Raw genomic sequence first — 18,382 nt, 5'->3', positions numbered from 1 at the left:
TTTCTCTTAAATTGTTAGGGGCATTTATAATCTTAAACAGTTACCACCATTTTCAATTATTACTACTGAGAAGAGTAACAGAAAAGAGCAACATCTGTTGGGTGGGTTACCTGTCGAATCAGAATTGTAGAGACTTGCTGCAGATGTGATGGGTCTTGGTGGGTGGATGGCACTAGTCGAAGATCTTTGACTTGAGATTAGAATTCTGCTCTTTGCAGATGGTAAACGAGACATGGCACCCAATCCCAGCTGAGGCTTAAGGAGCATGGCTGATCGGTAAAAAGTTGGAGGAACTTCATAACGAGTATAGGAAGGAGAGCAATATTCATCTTTTCCTGGGCGTTCTGTAACCTACGATAAAAATCAGAAGTTCAGAGAACCTGATACCATTAGATAACATTTGTTGATAACAGATTCTCTGACTAATGGCATCAGGTTCTCTGACTGAATAAAACCATGTGAACAAAATTTCCATAATAAACCACTCTGACACCAGCAGAGCCCAATTCTCTTCACGAAGCCCTTTGTGTCATAATTGTGACAAATTACATTATCTCTCTTTTCTCCCATTTTTGTTCTCAGTATATCTATATCTCACTAGAGATTTTTAAAATGCAATAGCTCTCTAAATTGAGATTTAAACATATAGTAAACTATAAGTAAATGATGTCAATAAAATAGTAAAAGAAAGTTCTAAGCTTCAACAACCTAATTCTGTAATGTACCTGTCAAGGTAGCAGGCAGAGGGTGATTTGGGTTATAGGAATATTGATGATAGGATTTGACACTGGTGGTGGCATTAGTATTAAAACATGATGTAACTTTGCAAATTACAGTTCTTTGAATAAAAAAATTTTAAAAACTAAATTACATTTAAAAGAGGCCTGTGAGGTGGCACTAGAAGTAAGGCGTCTGCCTTGCAAGCGCTAACCAAGGAAGGACCATGGTTCGATCCCCCAGTGTCCCATATAGTCCCCCCAAGCCAGGGGCAATTTCTGAGCGCTTAGCCAGGAGTAACCCCTAGCATCAAATGGGTGTGGCCGAAAATAAAATTACATTTAAAAAATACAAAAAGTCAAATAATTTAAGAAATAGTCATTGGGGCCAGTGAGGTGACACTAGAGGTAAGATGTCTGGCTTGCAAGTGCTAGCCAAGGAAGGACCATGGTTCGATCCCCCAGCGTCAAATATAGTCCCCAAGCCAGGGGCAATTTCTGAGCATTTAACCAGGAGTAACCCCTGAGCATCAAATGAGTGTGGCCCAAAAAACCAAAAAAAAAAAAAAAAAAAAAAAGAAGAAATATTATTACTAAAAAGTAAAGACCTACATTTTTATGAGAACCTAATATGAATCAATAAGGAACTTTACCAGCTTGTGTTAAGTGCTTATTGGGTTATTTACAAGATAAGACAAGCACATTCTAATGAGGAAGAAAAGGTTAATTGGAAGAATATAAAAGTTAATGGGGTAACATGTTTTTAGGACTACAATGTTTACATAATTAAAACATAACACTGCATGTTTTCTTCCCTAATTGCCCTCCATATTAAGGAAGTATTGTTAGGAAAGTTTGAACAACTTTCACTGAAATAAAAGTTCAAGGGTAGAGTTTGCCTGCTAAGTTCATAGCCCCCAAAACAATGTCCAATTTATAGCCAAAATCAATATATTATGTAAAGAAAAATGTTTTCATACCTAAATTTAATTACATAAGTCTTGTTAAACTTTCTGTAGTTAACAGTTGGACTAGAATACAACTTGTATACACTGTTATATGCACCTTTAATGTGATCAATTCTGTACTCACAAAGCCAGTTTGTGTTATATTCTCATATTAAAAATGAAACAGTAAGAAAGCCCATTAATCTATTTTCTCTTTTTAAAATAAATATTTTAATTGAATTGCTGTGAGATACAATTACAAGGTTTTTCATGATTGAGTTTCAAAAATGCAATGTCCAACACCATTTACTGGTGCACATTTTCCACCAATAAACCCAGATTCTCTCCTGTCCTCTTCCTAGCCCTCCTCTTTACCTGCCTCCATGGCAGACATTTTTCTTCTCTTTATTTTAAACACTGTCATTTGCAATTTCATTACCAAAGAGGTATCACACATTCACTTAACTCTTTCAGCACCCAGTTCTTGTCCAGAATGATCATTTTCAACTATCATTGTCATAGTGGACACTTCTCTGCCTAACTATACTCCCCCACTATTTCTGGCAAGCTTCCTACCATGGACTGGTCCTCTTTATTCTTGTCTCTATTGTCTTTGGATAGAATACCATACATACTATCTTTTTTCTTAAAAGCCCACAAATGAATATAATCATTGAATGTCTATCCCTCTCCCTCTGATTTATTTCACTCAGCATAATACTCTTTAAGTTAAAATAATTGTCAGAGGCCACTGAGAAAATATAGAAATGGTAATTAACTTTGCTTTAAATCACAATACATTTTATGTGTCAAGCTTTTATCTACTCAGTAATCATTGCTCAACAATATTATTTAACAGGCTTTGATTCAAGCTGTTGAAAAGATAAACTCTTAATTTGATACTTTTTAATGTTGAAAGAGATACAAAATTCTCCTTAAATTGACATTATTAAAACAATATATTGAGCCTTTAAAGTTTTATCATAACTGCACTGTAAAATATGCATGATTGCTATAGTGGATAGCCTGTACTCCAGTCAAGAAAATTACATTCCTGTCAATGAACATTTTACATCTGCTCTCTGATAAAATTTTTACCATTCTCTACTCTCCTGCTATCAATCTTTATGGCTTTTCTATTATACTCACATTCCCTTTATTTGTAATTTAGTAATACATTTTACTGTTATTACTTATTATTGATTTTAGCAGGTGTTCTCATGAAATGACTGTCATATCCAACATACATATGTCAAGGTTTTAAGACTGCAAGATGCTGATCTCAGCTATTTACAACAATCATTTTCAGGGATCAAAAACCATCATACCATCATACAAATGTTTTCAGTGGCTTTAATGTCTGCTATGTTGCTGGGTAATTTTTCTCTGGTGACATAATACATTCTTTCAAAATCCAAAACATGTGATCCAATACACCCAACCTAAATTTAAACATGACCTAGGACTTGCTGGGTAATATCTAGTTGCAGCTCTAGGAATAATGACCAGTCTATTCTCTGCTTTCATTGAAAGATTAGTACAAAAATTAGCCTGCATAACACCCTCTACTACCTTGTAGGCTCTTCTTAGGGCAAAAAAGCAGTGGCCAGAGAGTGACTAGAACAGTGGTGCTTCCATTTCCACACCAATAGATCACTGATGTCTTACAATTGCTAAAGTCTCACAAACATTTTCCACTCTCCTTCATCTCCTTGAGACTGGGGTCACTTACAAGGATTAACAACAGAAAACATTAAGAAGGGACACTGTGCATATTTATGTAAGTGTTCCATGAAGCAGAAGCAATACAGAAGAGTCAAGTGAAAAATAAAGGATCACAGGGAAAAGACTAAAAACAATAACAATATTGTTTATAATTATGTTATTTATAATATATAAATATATTTATGTTTATAATTATGATACATAAAATCTGTAATGTTTCAGTACAATGATATTTCAAGTAAAAAGCATTTTTAAATGTCAGCTCTCTCAAAAAGCCTGAGTACTTTCTTGAACATATCTCTTTTTCCTCCCTTTTATCTTTTACTTTCTTTCAACAAAAACAATCTTGTTTCACTAAAAAATGTTCATTTGTCTTCAATCTCCTCTAGTTATAAATGTTTATTTCAATTCAAGTGTATTCATTATAATATGCCATTATTTTCAAAAGGATATTGTTTTCACAATTCATTACAAATGTATTAAAATAAAAAAATTCATATACTTAACTAATATATTGTAATCAGTGGTGTTCCTTACCTCCTGTAAGAACTTTTCACTTATTTGACTGAGATGGTGTCCTGGGGGTTTGATACCAGATACCATCAATCCAGAACCAAATACCCTTGGCTTCTGCAACTCTGGCTTTAATTTCTCACAGAGGTTGGCAGATGTCTTCAGGTCATCTCCTGCAGGCTTCTCCTCCTTGGGGAAAGGCATGCTACATGTAGCTGAGTCATAAGGAAGACCCACTGGCACGATGCCCACAGAAGTGTCTGACTGGCCTACGGTCTGTGGATTCCTCCTAATATAAGTGATGATCTTGGGTCTCACATACTTGGGCTTAGGCATAATGATAGGTTTTGGATCTGTCCTTTCAGCTTGATGGTTTTCCATTCCCTCAGAGAAGGAAGACGTGCCTTCAGGATGTGTGGAGACAGGTTTGGGGAGCTCACCATGGTGGGCATTCTGCTCAGGCACTTTCATGGATGTGGTCAACAGCTGTGTAGAGTCTGTGGGAAATGTAGCAACCACAGGTGATCCCATGTCCACACCCAACATACCAAAGTTCTGAGAACTGCAGCTGGCAAGTGCAGGCTGAGGGGTTACATTCACAGTTATCTCTGTGTGGAGGGGTCCTGGGACAACAAGAATAGGATTTGCCCTTTCTGGGGTCCTTTCAGTCTTAGCTGGAGTTTCTAGAAAGTTTTGATGTTGAGAGGCTGATGAAACCATATCTTTGTTTTCCTCTGCTTCTATGATGTTACTTAGACAGTCATGGGGTTCTGAAACTCCAGTTTTGCAGGTTCCAACAGGAGGATCTGAAATGGGAGCCATATTCTCACTCCCTCCTTCTTCAACATCCAGACATGTTCCATCTGCTGAGTTAGTAGAAAGAGAAGTTACACCACCATTACTTGTAGTAATGCTGCTGGATTCTATTTCACTCCACTTTTTAGCTGTGCTTTGTGTAATAATGCTTAGGGGCTGATCAGCAGCAGCAACCAAGAAAGCAGCATTCTGTTTGGGACTGGTTTGAAGAGTCTCTTCTTCACTGGTGCCTTGAGCCACTCTCTTTCCCGATTCATTTCTTCCTTTTCCTGTGCCTAGATGGGGTAGCACAGTATGTGCAGGAGCACTTTGCATTCCCCTGGCTGTGGCTTCTTGGTGTGCTGCTCCATTTGGCATCTTTCTCTCATGAAGCAACATATCCTCCTCCTCAAGACATTCCACCTGGGCCGGCCTCAATCCCTTCATGACTCTTGATGGGACCCATTTCCTCTCCAACATGGACTCTGCCTTTCCCAGCCCTATTTGTGCTTCTGGTTGACTTGGGCTTTCCTTCAAGACCCAAACTGAATTCAGATCTGGCTCTGGATAGGCAGAACCCAGTGTGCTTTCATTGCCAACCTTTGAGACACATGCCCCCTCTTTCTGTGCCTCTAATGTGCCAGTATCCTTGGTTTCTGAGGTAGGTGCTTTAGGTTTACATACACTCTTTCCCTCGGAGTTACTGTCAGCTGGATGCAAGTCTGTCTCTAGAGAAAAAGCTGGCCATATCTTCTGAAGTTCGTCCCCTTCACTGGGCACAGGATGCAGAGCTTGAAGGGACTCTAACGGTGGAGGAGGTAGAAGCTGGTGGCCCAGGTTCCCAACATACTCGCTCAGAAGCGTGTCCCCAACAATAGCAGAGCAGCTTGATCTTTCCAAAGAACGTCTTCTTAGTTCTTCATTGTCAAGGGTCTTGGCCAATTTGTCTTTGGGAAGATGCTGGGGAATGTCAGCATTACACTTGGTTAAAACTTCTGAACTATCTCCCTCCATAAGATTCCTCCAGCTTGACAGACTCAGTGCCTGACTACTCTGAGATGTTTGCAGAATGTCTGTGCTTCTCTCTACCATGTGCTTTTCATTGTGTTCTTGACAAGTTGGTGCAAATGTAGAATCCTTCAGGCCAGTGGGCCCAGCAAAAGGTCCTTTTCCAAAGCACTGATGTTGGGGAAATTCCTTGTTAAAGAGAGTTCTGCTATGAGGCTCAATTGAGTTTGCATTTCCAGTCTCATCAGTTAGGTTGTTTGCATCAGATTTAACATGAGAAGAGCCATCAAGCATGATCTGATTGGCATTTGTGTCCCCCAGACTTAGGAGGTTCTCGTTATCATTTTTTGCTCCATTTCTTTTGTCCTGAAACTGAGTATAACATTTTTTGGAAGCATCTGGGATACTCATTGTTCAACATTCAGTGGAGTCTCTCTATGCTCTGAAATTCTGTTTTTCAGAGAAAAAGAAGCTTCCTTCAAGTTGCAATGTGCTCTAAAGGAAATTCTCAAGCTGCCTTTTGCCTCCTCACAATGTCACATGGCAAGAATGCTGTTTTCATTTTCAAAATGGTTTTCAACCTATGCATTGTCTTGACATACCAGCAGGCTAAATTCTCTGTTAGATTCCTACAGAAAGATTCCATTAATCCATGAGACCTAGAGAGAAATAAAAATACAATCACATTAGATTAACAAATTGAGATTCTCAGGAGAAAATAATATGATAAATGCAGATTCATTTATCACTTTAATACTATTTTAGTCATTCAATAGATATATTTCTCTAAAAACCTTTCCAACAAGTTAATTGCTATCTGCAATATGAAAAAAGAGACACCAAATGATTGAATAAATGAATTATAAATATGTCTATCTCCGAAATTCTGAAATTTATTATGGATATTAATTAAAGACAATGGAAAAGATAAGATCTTCACAGAAGGAAAACATCTAAATTGGTAAAATTATAGAATGATAAAATCAGTTTTGTCATTAATGACAAAATTATCTTAAGAGAGATAATAACTATTTCAAACATTGGGGGAAGTTATTGGCACGGCGAATTTATAGAATATTAAAGTGCCATACTCAAAATTACATTATTTCTTATGATATACACTTTTATTTTAAAATGGAGAAACTTGGGGCCAGAGCAGTGGCACAAGCATTTGCCTTGCATGTGCTAATGTAGGACAGACTGTAGTTCGATCCCCTGGTGTCCCATATGGTCCCCCAAGCCAGGAATGATTTCTGAGTGCATAGCTAGGAGTAACCCCTAAGCAATACTGGGTGCGGCCCAAAAACCAAAAAAAAAGGAGAAATTCAGTGGACACTATCATAATCAAATGCCAGATTTAACATAAAAAACCGAAGCTACTCATGTGCTCCTGAGATTAGGTGTGTTTAGTGTCTCACATCATATGAATATAAATTAAATATAATCATAAAAAATATCAGATTAATTTAACTGAGGACATTTTATAAAATAACTGTTATAAACTGATTTCTAAAAAGCTAATGGATATTTTCATGCAATGTAAGATTCTTGACTGGATTTTAAACTTTAAAATGGCAGCAAAGTATATTATTAAAACAACCGAAGACCTAAATACATACTGTATCTTAGGTAAAGATCTACTCTGTTAAGTTTGGGGAGAGTATAATAATATTGAGATTGTTTTTGAAACAATCTTTTTCTTAAAGAAACATGATTTTAGATATGTTTTCTGTAATGTACTCTGCAATGATTCATCAAAAAGAGAGTATGTGTATACAACTAATAAAGAGAACTACTATAAAATGTTAGCAATGAGAAAATCTCTGTTATCCTATTCTACCATGCCTCAACTTGCAAATAGTTCTGACATTTTTCAAAATAAAATGGGGCTATTCCAATCTGGTTTACCATTGATCTTATTCTCAAGGCTACATGTTCTCAAACATTTTTGACTAACTATCCCCCACCCTTTTATGGCCACATTATCTTCATTCTTCACATTACCTGCTCCTTCCTCCTTGCACCTCACCACCATCAAAGTGTTTTAAGTTTCTCAGTCACTGACTGACCTTATGTCTAATCCACTCATTCTTCCCCATCCACCAACCTCTCACCATCATCATCTCACTCATCCATGTCATACAGAGAAACAAAACAAGGAGATAGGCAGTATCAAATGATGACAATCTCTTGGCCTTAGATTATAAAACTGAGATTAACAACCAATGTTTTAAAGGTGTGAGAAATGAGTTATCACTTTTATTTAATGTTTGTCTATAGTGCTATTAATAACAGTTTTTCATGGATATAATTCCAACAAAACACTCATCACCAGTGCTAATGCCTTTAACAATGTCCCTAGCACAAGTTAAGCATCACATTAATTGCCATATGATCTTTTGGTTAATAACCACCATAAAGACTTATCCATCCCTAGCAATGAGATACATCTTCTGCTTTCCCTAGTTGACCATCTGATTAATTTGATTATAAAATCTAGAACCTTTTCATTTAAATACATGTATTTTTTCTAATCATTAAGTATAGTGATTTCTGAACCACTAAATACAATGATTCAAAAAATAGATGTTCATATACATATTTTGTCTAGATGCTCATATTCTATAATTTTGTCATCCATATTGTATTTCAATCTCCTACTGTAATGTTTGTGTGGAAAACAATTTATGACAGAAAGTGCAGTGTATAAGGCATTCCCAGATAAAGAGAAACTCTGTGGAAGGTACATGATCTACACACATATACAGCAGTGAATGAGAGTTCCTTTCTCCTCACATCCCCACCAGCATTTATTGTTCTTGGTCTTTGTGATGTGTGCCATATCATTATTCACCCCATACTCCTCAGACAAGGGACTAATATCTAAGATATATAAGTTACTGACAGAACTTAACAAAAAAAATCTAACCCCATCAAAAAATGGAGAGAAAAGGGGCCGGGCGGTGGCGCTGGAGGTAAGGTGCCTGCCTTGCCTGCGCTAGCCTAGGACGGACCATGGTTCGATCCCCCGGCGCCCCATATGGTCCCCCAAGAAGCCAGGAGCAACTTCTGAGCGCATAGCCAGGAGTAACCCCTGAGCGTCACAGGGTGTGGCCCAAAAACCAAAAAAAAAAAAAAATGGAGAGAAAAAAAAGAACAAGCAATTTCTCAAGAAGAAATACAAATGGCCAATAGGCACATGAAAAAATGCTCCACCTCACTAATTATCAGGGAGTTGCAAATCAAAACATCAATGAGGTATCATCTCACACCATAGGTTAAAGATTAGTAGCTCACATATTTCCTATGCTAGGTGCTGATTGTGAAGGCACTTAAGATAAATCAATTCTTCAAGCTGAGCCCTAAAAATATTTTATACTACTTCAAATAAAGCCTGAGCCTTATTTTTTTTATCATTCTTTCAAAACAGAGATTGCAAACCACCTATCTCTAAAGGTTGACTAGCTACTTCTTTTCTCAAATCCAAGAAGGATGTTCCAGAATAGCCAAGAGATATTTTGTGGAAAAATATATTCTTAAAGAAAATATATCATTTCACATTAATTTAATTAAAAATAAAATGTGGATAATTTTATACTTTTATTTAAAGCATTATGATTTAAAAAATTATTCAGTTAAGTTTTAAGCATACAAAGTTTCACCACCAATCCTTCCACCATTGTCAATCTCCCTCTACCATTGTTCTCAGAGTCCATCCCATAACACCAGTCCTGCCACCACATCAGGAAAAACACCTTTTGAAGTTTGGTTGTTAAAGGTTGAGTCTCATGTCTGCACACAGGGATCACTCCTGGAGAGGCTCAGGGACTGTATGTGATGTTCTGGATCAAAGCTAGTTCATGTAAGGCAAACAACCTACCCATTGTATTATTATAGCTCAAGCCCCAAATTGGTGACTTTAAAGGATTAAAAAATACTGTTGTTCAACTTTCCTCAGATGCCAAGTCTACTGTTTAATGAATGGTCACTTTAGGTGTTGAGACAACTGGTCAGCCCCATGCCAAAAAAAAAAAAAAAATGGAATTCAGACCTCTATCTTTTTTTTTTTTAGGTAAGACAGAAACTTTATTTTTTAAATAAATATTTATTTAAGCACCATGATTGCAAGCGTGTAGTTGGGTTTCAGTCAAAAACAGAATACTCCCCTTCACCAGTGCAGCATTTCCACTAGCAATGCTCCCCTCCTCCCCAACCCTTGCCTATATTTGCGACAGGCATTTTATTTCTCTTATTCATTAACATTGTCATGCTAGTTGTTAGTGTAGTTATTTCCCTAATAGCATTCACCACTTTTTGTGGTGAACTTAAAATTGTGAGCCTGTCTTCCAGCCCTTTCAGCCCTTAATTCTATTGTCTCTGGGCCTTATTATAATAATGTCTTTATTTTTCTTAAAACCCATAGATGAGTGAGACTATTCTGTGTCTATCTCTCTCTGACTTATTTCACTCAATGTAATAGATTCCATGTACAACCACGTATAGGAAGATTTCATGACTTCATCTCTCCTGACAGCTACATAATATTCCACTGTGTATATGTACCACAGTTTCTTTAGCCATTCATCTGTTGAAGGCATCTTGGTTGTTTCCAGAGTTTAGCTATTATAAATAGTGCTACAATGAACATAGGTGTGAGGAAGGGATTTTTGAATTGTATTTTTATGTTCCTACAGAGTCTGGCACAAATCCCAAAGAACAATAACAATCAGTGCTGGCAGGAATGTGGAGAGAAAGAAACTCTCTTTCAGTGCTGGTGGAAATGCTGTCTAGTCCAGATTTTATGGAAAACAAAACAAAAAAATGGAAATTGAGCTCCCATATGATCCACCTATATCACTCTTAGGGATATACCCTAGGAACACAAAAACACAATACAAAAAAATTAAAATGGTCACTTTATCAGTCATAAATTTTCATATAAATATTTCAGCATAGTGCTCTGAGTGTAAGTTCAATTCCATCAAAGTTAATAGAAATCACTTACTAAAAAAGCAACTATAATCATACAATAAATTATGCTTTAGGGGAACTTAATGATATGAATCCCCAAAATAATGGTAATAATAATGATAATGCAAAATAAAAACTTATTAGTTGAGACTTTATTGAACATGGAGTTTAAATCTATAAAATTTACCACATTTACTATTCTTATATATAAATTTAAATACAAAAATTTCCTTGCAAATAATAGCCAAGTTTCTTGGAACAGCCAAGTTGCTGGAATAGCCAAGTTTCTTGGTTGATTTTGTGTACATCTGTTCTCAACAGGCATATTCAAAAGTAGTCTAAAATTTGATTAACTTTGCAAGTTCAGCTTTTCCACAACATGATTAAAAATTGAGCTATTGATTGAGGAATGGTTAATCCATAACTCGTTATTTGTGGTGCTGAATTCTGTGAAAGTGTACAAATATAAAATAGCTCTAGGGAATCCATTTTACATTCCTAATCTATTCATCATGAGAAATATAGCGATTTTATTCTAATGTATACACAGAACTGCAATTAGAAAGGATTGTGTACACTTTATTTACCAGAGGCTATTTCATTTTTATTTAACTTTGGATAAAAAAGAAAAATTGCAAATACAAAGTTGGTAAAATGTTATATATTAAAGCCTATCAGCAACAATATTGTAAATCACAGTGCAAAAATTTTATTAAAAAGCACCTCTTGGGCCTGAGCAATAGCACAGTGGGTAGAATGTTTACCTTGCATACAGCTGACCCAGGTTTGATCCCCAGCATCCCATATGAGTGCAAAGCCAGGCATAACTCCTGAGTTTTACTGGCTGTGCACCCCAAAAAAAGCACCTCATGTAGGTACATGGGCACTGAGTGAAGGGATTGGAGTTGAAACATTATATCCCTGAAACCCAATCATCACCATTTTATGATGACTGAATAAAATTAAAATTAAATGATAAATATATACAAAATATTTTTTCTCTTTCCTCTTTTACAAAGGGCTAGGAAAAATGTAATTTGATTTCCATAGCTTTTCAATATTCTACAAGTGGCAGTGTTGCTCTCCCAACCCAGAGATGGATAGAACACTGGAATTATTCAAGGGAAATGGTACCCTATGGTATAGATGAGGAACACTTTGGTTGGTTAATAAAAGTAGATTTCCATGGATACACTGAAAATATTTTTTCTAAAAAAATGTAAATAATACTTATTCATTTTAATGATCATATTTACTATAATTTGCTAATACCCCATCATTATATTTTAAGAATTTTTCAGATCTTGTCTTAATATAATTCTACACAAAATAAATGCCACATATATGGGGGTGAAGAGAAAGTATAATGAGCAAAGTGTTTGCCTTAACCAGCTTTCATGGGTTCAGTTTCCAGAACCTAACATGAGCCCTCAAACCTCATTAGGAGTGAGGTTTAAGAGAGGAGCCAGGAGTAAGCCCTTCTGACATTATGTCCCCAAAACTAAAAATAAGTAGTTGCATGTTTATTTTTCCTACACTCCTTATGTCTTTAAGACTTAAGACATATTCACAAGAGTAGAATTTCTGTGTAAAAAGATATACACATTTGCATTTTCATACAGAACATGAAGCTCCATGGGACAATTTGATTTGGATCAAAACTGAGACCTCCTATGCCCGAACTCCATAGTCAGGGCTGATTGAAACACACTGAATGCCCATAATTATTTTCCATGTCACTCTCAGAATAAAAGTGTATATCTTCATCCCATCCCTACTTTGTCTCCATTTCCTGATGCAGGAAGAAGAATCTAATGTGCATATGGTGGGGAAAACCTGAAGCTGTGCACTAAAGGGAAATACTCAGGTTCCAGAGAGATAGAATTGCAGGCAGGTGCTTGGCTTAAAAAAAAAATAAAAACTATGTTCAATTCCCAGCATGTAAGTTCCCCTGGGTACCACTAGAACAGATTCTAGGTGTGATCCCAAAACCAAAACCAATGTCAAAAAAAAAAAAAAAATGAAATGCTCGAAAGGACAAAGAGCTGAGGAAACTGAAATCTTGGTCACTTTGTGTGTATCTATGTGTTAGTGTGTGTGTGTGTGTGTGTGTGTGTGTGTGTGTGAGAGAGAGAGAGAGAGAGAGAGAGAGAGAGAGAGAGGAGTGTGACAAGACTAAAACTGACACACTAAAGGCCTAAGTGTTGAATTAGTAGGTGTCCCCTCTTCCCCCCTTTTCTAAATACTCTTGACCTGTCATTCCTGCTGCACTGAGACGTGCTAAGGAAAAATAGCCACTATGAAATTCAAATCTTCCACGCACTTCTGTTCTAAAAAGGATTCCATAAGAAAGAGAGCAAAATAATATTTAACTTGACACATGGGGATTATCCATAGATTTCATTTATCTTGGCAATCCTGAACTGCTTGCCAGAAAAACTGGTGCTATCTATTCTGATGAAGGAAGACAATGTCATTTAGTTAATAAGATTGGCAGTTTCAAAAAGTAAAAGGAACGATTAGGTTTGACTGTCAAGAATCAGTGATAAATTTTCTGCCATATTTCATGAGACCAGTGAGAAAAGTAATATGTCATATTCTATTGACTAAATGTGAGATAAGATTCCAGCTGCTCCAATAACATTACAAGCTTTTATTAACAGGAGATTACATAGTGAAGCAGGCAGAGACTTTAACTCTAGATAAAATAAAACACTCTGTCTTTTGGACGAGAAAACAGATTTATAATCAGGCATATCAATTGACATCCTGAGAGCTGGGCCAAGCCTGGTTTTGTTACAGTTTGTGAGAAGAGCAAGCAATTTTTAAAAACTGCATGAAGATGCATGTTTGTGATAATATACACTTTCTCTTCTAGTGGCTCTCTGGGTTATTAACTCTCACCTGCTTGTAGTATTTACTGCCTAGGACCCCTTTAGTGGGTAGCTGGATACACTCAAGAGTTGACTTGAAGATGAAATGCTTCTCCATTTCTGTTCTGAGCTGTTTCTTTATTCCCTTCCTACTTTCTAACCACAGTTACCATAGATAAGTATTACCACCAAACCCACTGCTCTCCATTCTTTACCATTACAACCATTTCCACTGTCCAATGTACTTCTGTAATCTAGGCAGATAGTCAATCCAAGAAAATAGCAGGAAAATCCTTATCACTACCTGAGCAGGGGTAGAAGTTGATTATTGGAATTGCCTTGGATGAGGCTGAGGGAGCAAGAGAGACATTATCTTGAAGTCTCTTCACATAGAAATGTTTCTAAGCAGTGAGTATGCTCCAGCTTATATCCTCAACTCTTTGTGTATGTGAGACTGAGGAATGAACTTTAATATTCCTGACACAGAGAACATGACCCTTGTTTTATCTTCAGGTTGCAGGCTATAAACCTAGGGGACTTTCTGCTTTCTAAAAGAAAAAATAAAAAATATTTCTAACATCATTAGGGACAAAGACAGAATCACCCAAAACTCAAAAGCCTGCTGGGGTCACTCTAAGCATGGCTCTTTCAAAATACTTTTTTCTGGAAGGTGAATTTCTTTTAACTTTCATCAGAAGCACATAACCTTTCTTTTGTTTTTGTTTTTGTTTTTTTGGCCACACCCATTTGATGCTCAGGGGTTACTCCTGGCTAAGTGCTCAGAAATTGTCCCTGGCTTGGGGGGACCATATGGGACATTGAACTGTGGTCCTTCCTTGGCTAACGCTTGCAAGGCAGACACCTTACCTCTAGTGCCACCTCACCAGCCTCAGCACATAACCTTTCAAGTATCAAATGAACTACCTAACAAGAAGTTAGTCCTGCAGTCCAAACAACTACCTAACAAGAAGTTAGTCATGCAGTCCAAACAAAGCTAATTGTTATCCATAACAATCAGAATGCGAGTAAATAAACTCCACAACAGACTGCAGTGAGTTGGGCAAACACTTAAAAAAAAGAACATACTTTCCTACTCACAAAATTGTTTATAGAGTCTGAATTTTCATTAGCTATACATGTAATAAGCAGGCATTGCTTGAAATTTCTTAATCTCACAGGAAAAGGTAAAGAAATGAATACCAATATAAAAGGAGAGAATATCTTAGTTAGGAATTAGTCTTGAAAATATGCAAGAAAAAAATGATACATTGTTGGAGATAACTTGTCTTCATACAAGCAGGATTGAATGAATAATATTAGTTTTTTAATTAATTTTTTGTTTGGAGGTCACACCCTGCAATACTCAGGGATTACTCCTATCTTAGGACTCAGGAATATTATTGTGTTGTTGAGGGGTCATATGAGATGTCAGGTTAGAATCCAGGTCAGTCACATGCAAGGGAAATACTCTACCCACTATACAATCACTGTGTCCTAGGTAATTGTTTTAGCTAACTTGTAGAAACTCTTCAACATTTTACCAAAATATAGAAAATAGTTAAAAATAAATAGAATATATTTATATATGTTAGTCAACAAAATTCTGTATTTTCTTAAAGCACATGACTTTGATATGTATTAGAATAGCATCCAATCTAGCATCTCTGGGTGAGAATGGCTAGCATTTCTAGATAAGGCATAGGCTCCATGAATACTGATAATCAAAACAGACAATTTTCATAAGCAACAAAAATCAAACATTCCCAGAAAGCACAACCCTCATAAGTATGAATTTTAATAGGTACGTTTTAAATATTTAAAATCACAGTTTAAAAATTCTATGCTAAGGAACACAAGATAGTCAAACATCCATTTTAATCAAACATTCACACCAAAATACCATAATCTCAAACCTCTTTCCTTTGAAATGAAACAGCTGAAAAGCTGCTGAGTAGATTTCCCTGAGTGACTCAGAATTGAATCCCTTTTCATGTCTGTTTTGTATTCAAAGATGCTCTCCTAACATGTGGGTCTGACAGCTCCATAAAAGAAGTACCCTGGTGTCCCTGGAACTGCCACACTAACTGGGCAAGCTAAGCTAAGGTTGCAGGAGAAAGCCCCAAACCCCACCTAGCACTTTTGTTACATACCACCTACTCTCCATGTGACCAATATGAGGTATTTTCTGTTATAGGCTCCTCCAAATGGAAACTCAGCAAATAAGGAATGCCTCTGTGCCTCTCTCTAGATCACACTCTGGTCAAGAGAGTCATGGATGAATAAAGAGGTTGTGGTAAATAAACATAATAGAATATTATGCAACTACAAGGAAAACAAATCATTTCAAATACAGCAACTTTGATGGAATTGGAGAATTTGATGCTTAGTGAAACAGATGAGGCAGAAGATAATTATAGGATGATCTCACTTATCTGTGGCATTGTGAGAAACAGTCAAGTATGGACAATACCAATCAATAATTAATCTTGGGCACTGGAATAGAGGCCTGAGAGTGCTAAGTTTAGGGGTAGAGGTGTGAGGAATGAATAGGGTGAATGAATGAATAGGGTACTTGGAAGAATAGATGGAAGGTTTGGAGCAGATGAGTGATAGTGAAAGAAGTAAATAATGTATACTAAACCATAATTGTCAATCAGAAAATTATGTGATGGGGATAGAGAAAAAGAACAGCTGGACCACAGGGGCCAGGGTGGATTATGTAAAACCTGGCTTTTCCCTAATTCAATTATTTAAATTGTCACAACTTAATACATTGGCTTAGTACATAGGGTTTTTGTGTAGCTATTTGGACAGTTAAGCACAGAATATATTCACTAGAAAAATGCACTAATGAAGGTAACATTGAAACAAAGGTAACAGTATCATATATCGTGAATTTCAAGATGAAATTACTTATGTGTTTTGGCAGATAGCACAGAATAACAATTCTTCTCTTATCTAATAATAGCATTTAAAGATGAAATTCTGCCAGAGGGCATTCTTATGAATGGAGTCAGACTAAAACAAAGACTCAATATTCATTTTGTATTAAATTATTAGGCAAGTTGTAGAATGCAAAAATGGGTGTCAACTTCACCAGAGGGGTGAAGAGGTAGCAAGGGGTATGACTCTGGAAGCAGTGTTGAGAATGTGCAGGGAAGGAAGCAATGTATATAGAGAGGATGCACAAAAATGCTGTAAAGTGAGATTCAAATATGGACATTTTTATCAGGTCACTGGCCTACCTACTTCTTATTTCAAAAAGAATAGCAGGGGCTGGAGAGATATCATGGTGGTGGGGCATTTGACTTGCATGCAGCCAACCCAGAACCAATTGTGGTTAGAATCCCAGTATCCCGTATGGTCCCCTGACCCTGCCAGGAGTGATTTCTGAGTGCAGAGCCAGGAGTAACCCTTGAGTTCCACCCAACTACAGTCATGTTTGTAATTACAGTATTTAAATAAAGATATTATTTAAAAAAAGAAAGAAAATCACCAAAAATGCTGATCTCCACCCAATATGGAGGAACTCTGTTGCCTTTTACCCTCAACTGAAACTTTCGCTCTCTTTGGGCCTTGAGTCTACTTTAAACTGGAACTGACACCATTGGCTCTACTGGGTCAGCAGTTCACTGACTGCAGGCCTTGGGACTTGTTAGCATCATTGCAAAAACAAACAAACAAATAAAAAAAGAATAGTAGACAACATACTTATTCTTATATCTGTGTGTACTTCTGTGGCCCAATTCACCATAGAATAGCAAAGCCTAGGTATTGCACTACAAGTAATAATTTTTATTAATGCTATTATTTAATGTCTAGCATCTGAGCAGCATGTCTTATTGCATCATTGCTAGTCTTAACTAAAACTCTATCAGCTATATGATCTCCTACCATCAGATTTTTTAAAGTGAGAAAACATGCTGAGACAGATGGTCATATAGTCAGAGAATAATACTGTGGGACTCACAGGGGCCACATTCCCAACTCTCCTCTTGAGGACAAGCTGTAGCATGTACCCAGTGGCATTCTTAGAAAAGGGCTGGTATTCTAAGGAGTGATATGGGGGCCTGTGTCTTCTGGTTAGCCTGTTGTCTGACAGACTTTGGAAACATTCTGAGCTTCCCACACTATGGGGGAACTGGCAATTAAATTTTGATTAGTGTGTAAAAAAAAGTCAATGATTTTCTTCTGAAATTGTGGTTCAATATTTTTTTTTTAAATCTCAGCATTACATCAGAATCTTCCTGTTTTTCTCAGAAGGCAATGATCAGGTCAGGCCTCTGGTAAATATCAGACCTATTCTGCCCTCAACAAACCAGAAATATTAGCATATTCCATCTGGCTGCTTCAGTTATACTTTCAGCAAAGACAGTCAAAATATTGAATTTTGGAAAACCAATACAGTGAGCTTCAATGAGCCTACAATTCTAGATTTTAACTGGAAAGTCACCACTAGATAGAGCATTGTTGTGAGCTTGAGGTTATAGATCCTTATTAAAATAATCTAACTCTTTAACTTGGCTTCAGTTTTCCTTAGGAATCCCATTAGAAAATAATGGGTTTTAAGTTTTAACTTTTATAGTAGGAGTAGGAGTCATCTAACAAGAAACAACAGTCCCATTTCACCTTCCAAAATCTGATCCTCATAATCAGCAGATTCCAGATCACTTTGCTATTTTACTCATATACCAAAGATCCATTTTCAGAATATGCCTGGTCTCTGGTCCTATTTTGCAGCAGGGAAAGTTCAGCTGTTTAACTATAGAGTTGCTTCCCTTCCACTAGCTCTTCTTTCAGAAAATTCAGCCTTAACTAGCATATTATTATAATG

The 18,382-nt window shown here is 36.7% G+C and overlaps 1 protein-coding gene across 2 annotated transcripts in view; it reads right to left on the bottom strand.

The window, feature by feature from the left end:
• The window catches only part of MTUS2 (microtubule associated scaffold protein 2), a 584,178-nt gene that overhangs the window by 414,300 nt on the left and 151,496 nt on the right, over positions 1–18,382 (bottom strand). For both annotated transcript variants that reach the window (XM_049778747.1, XM_049778748.1), the window contains exons 3-4: positions 3,926–6,363; positions 111–351 (exon numbers count right to left, since the gene is read on the bottom strand). In XM_049778747.1, coding sequence (XP_049634704.1) covers positions 111–351; positions 3,926–6,115 — 2,431 coding nt within the window. In that variant the 5' untranslated portion in view covers positions 6,116–6,363. The remainder of the gene's footprint in view (positions 1–110; positions 352–3,925; positions 6,364–18,382) is intronic.

The sequence above is a fragment of the Suncus etruscus genome, chromosome 8 (genome assembly GCF_024139225.1).
Source record: "Suncus etruscus isolate mSunEtr1 chromosome 8, mSunEtr1.pri.cur, whole genome shotgun sequence".
In the NCBI taxonomy this organism is placed as follows: domain Eukaryota; kingdom Metazoa; phylum Chordata; class Mammalia; order Eulipotyphla; family Soricidae; genus Suncus; species Suncus etruscus.
Note: the sequence above shows the minus strand (reverse complement) of the source record. Positions and strands in the feature narration are given on the sequence as shown.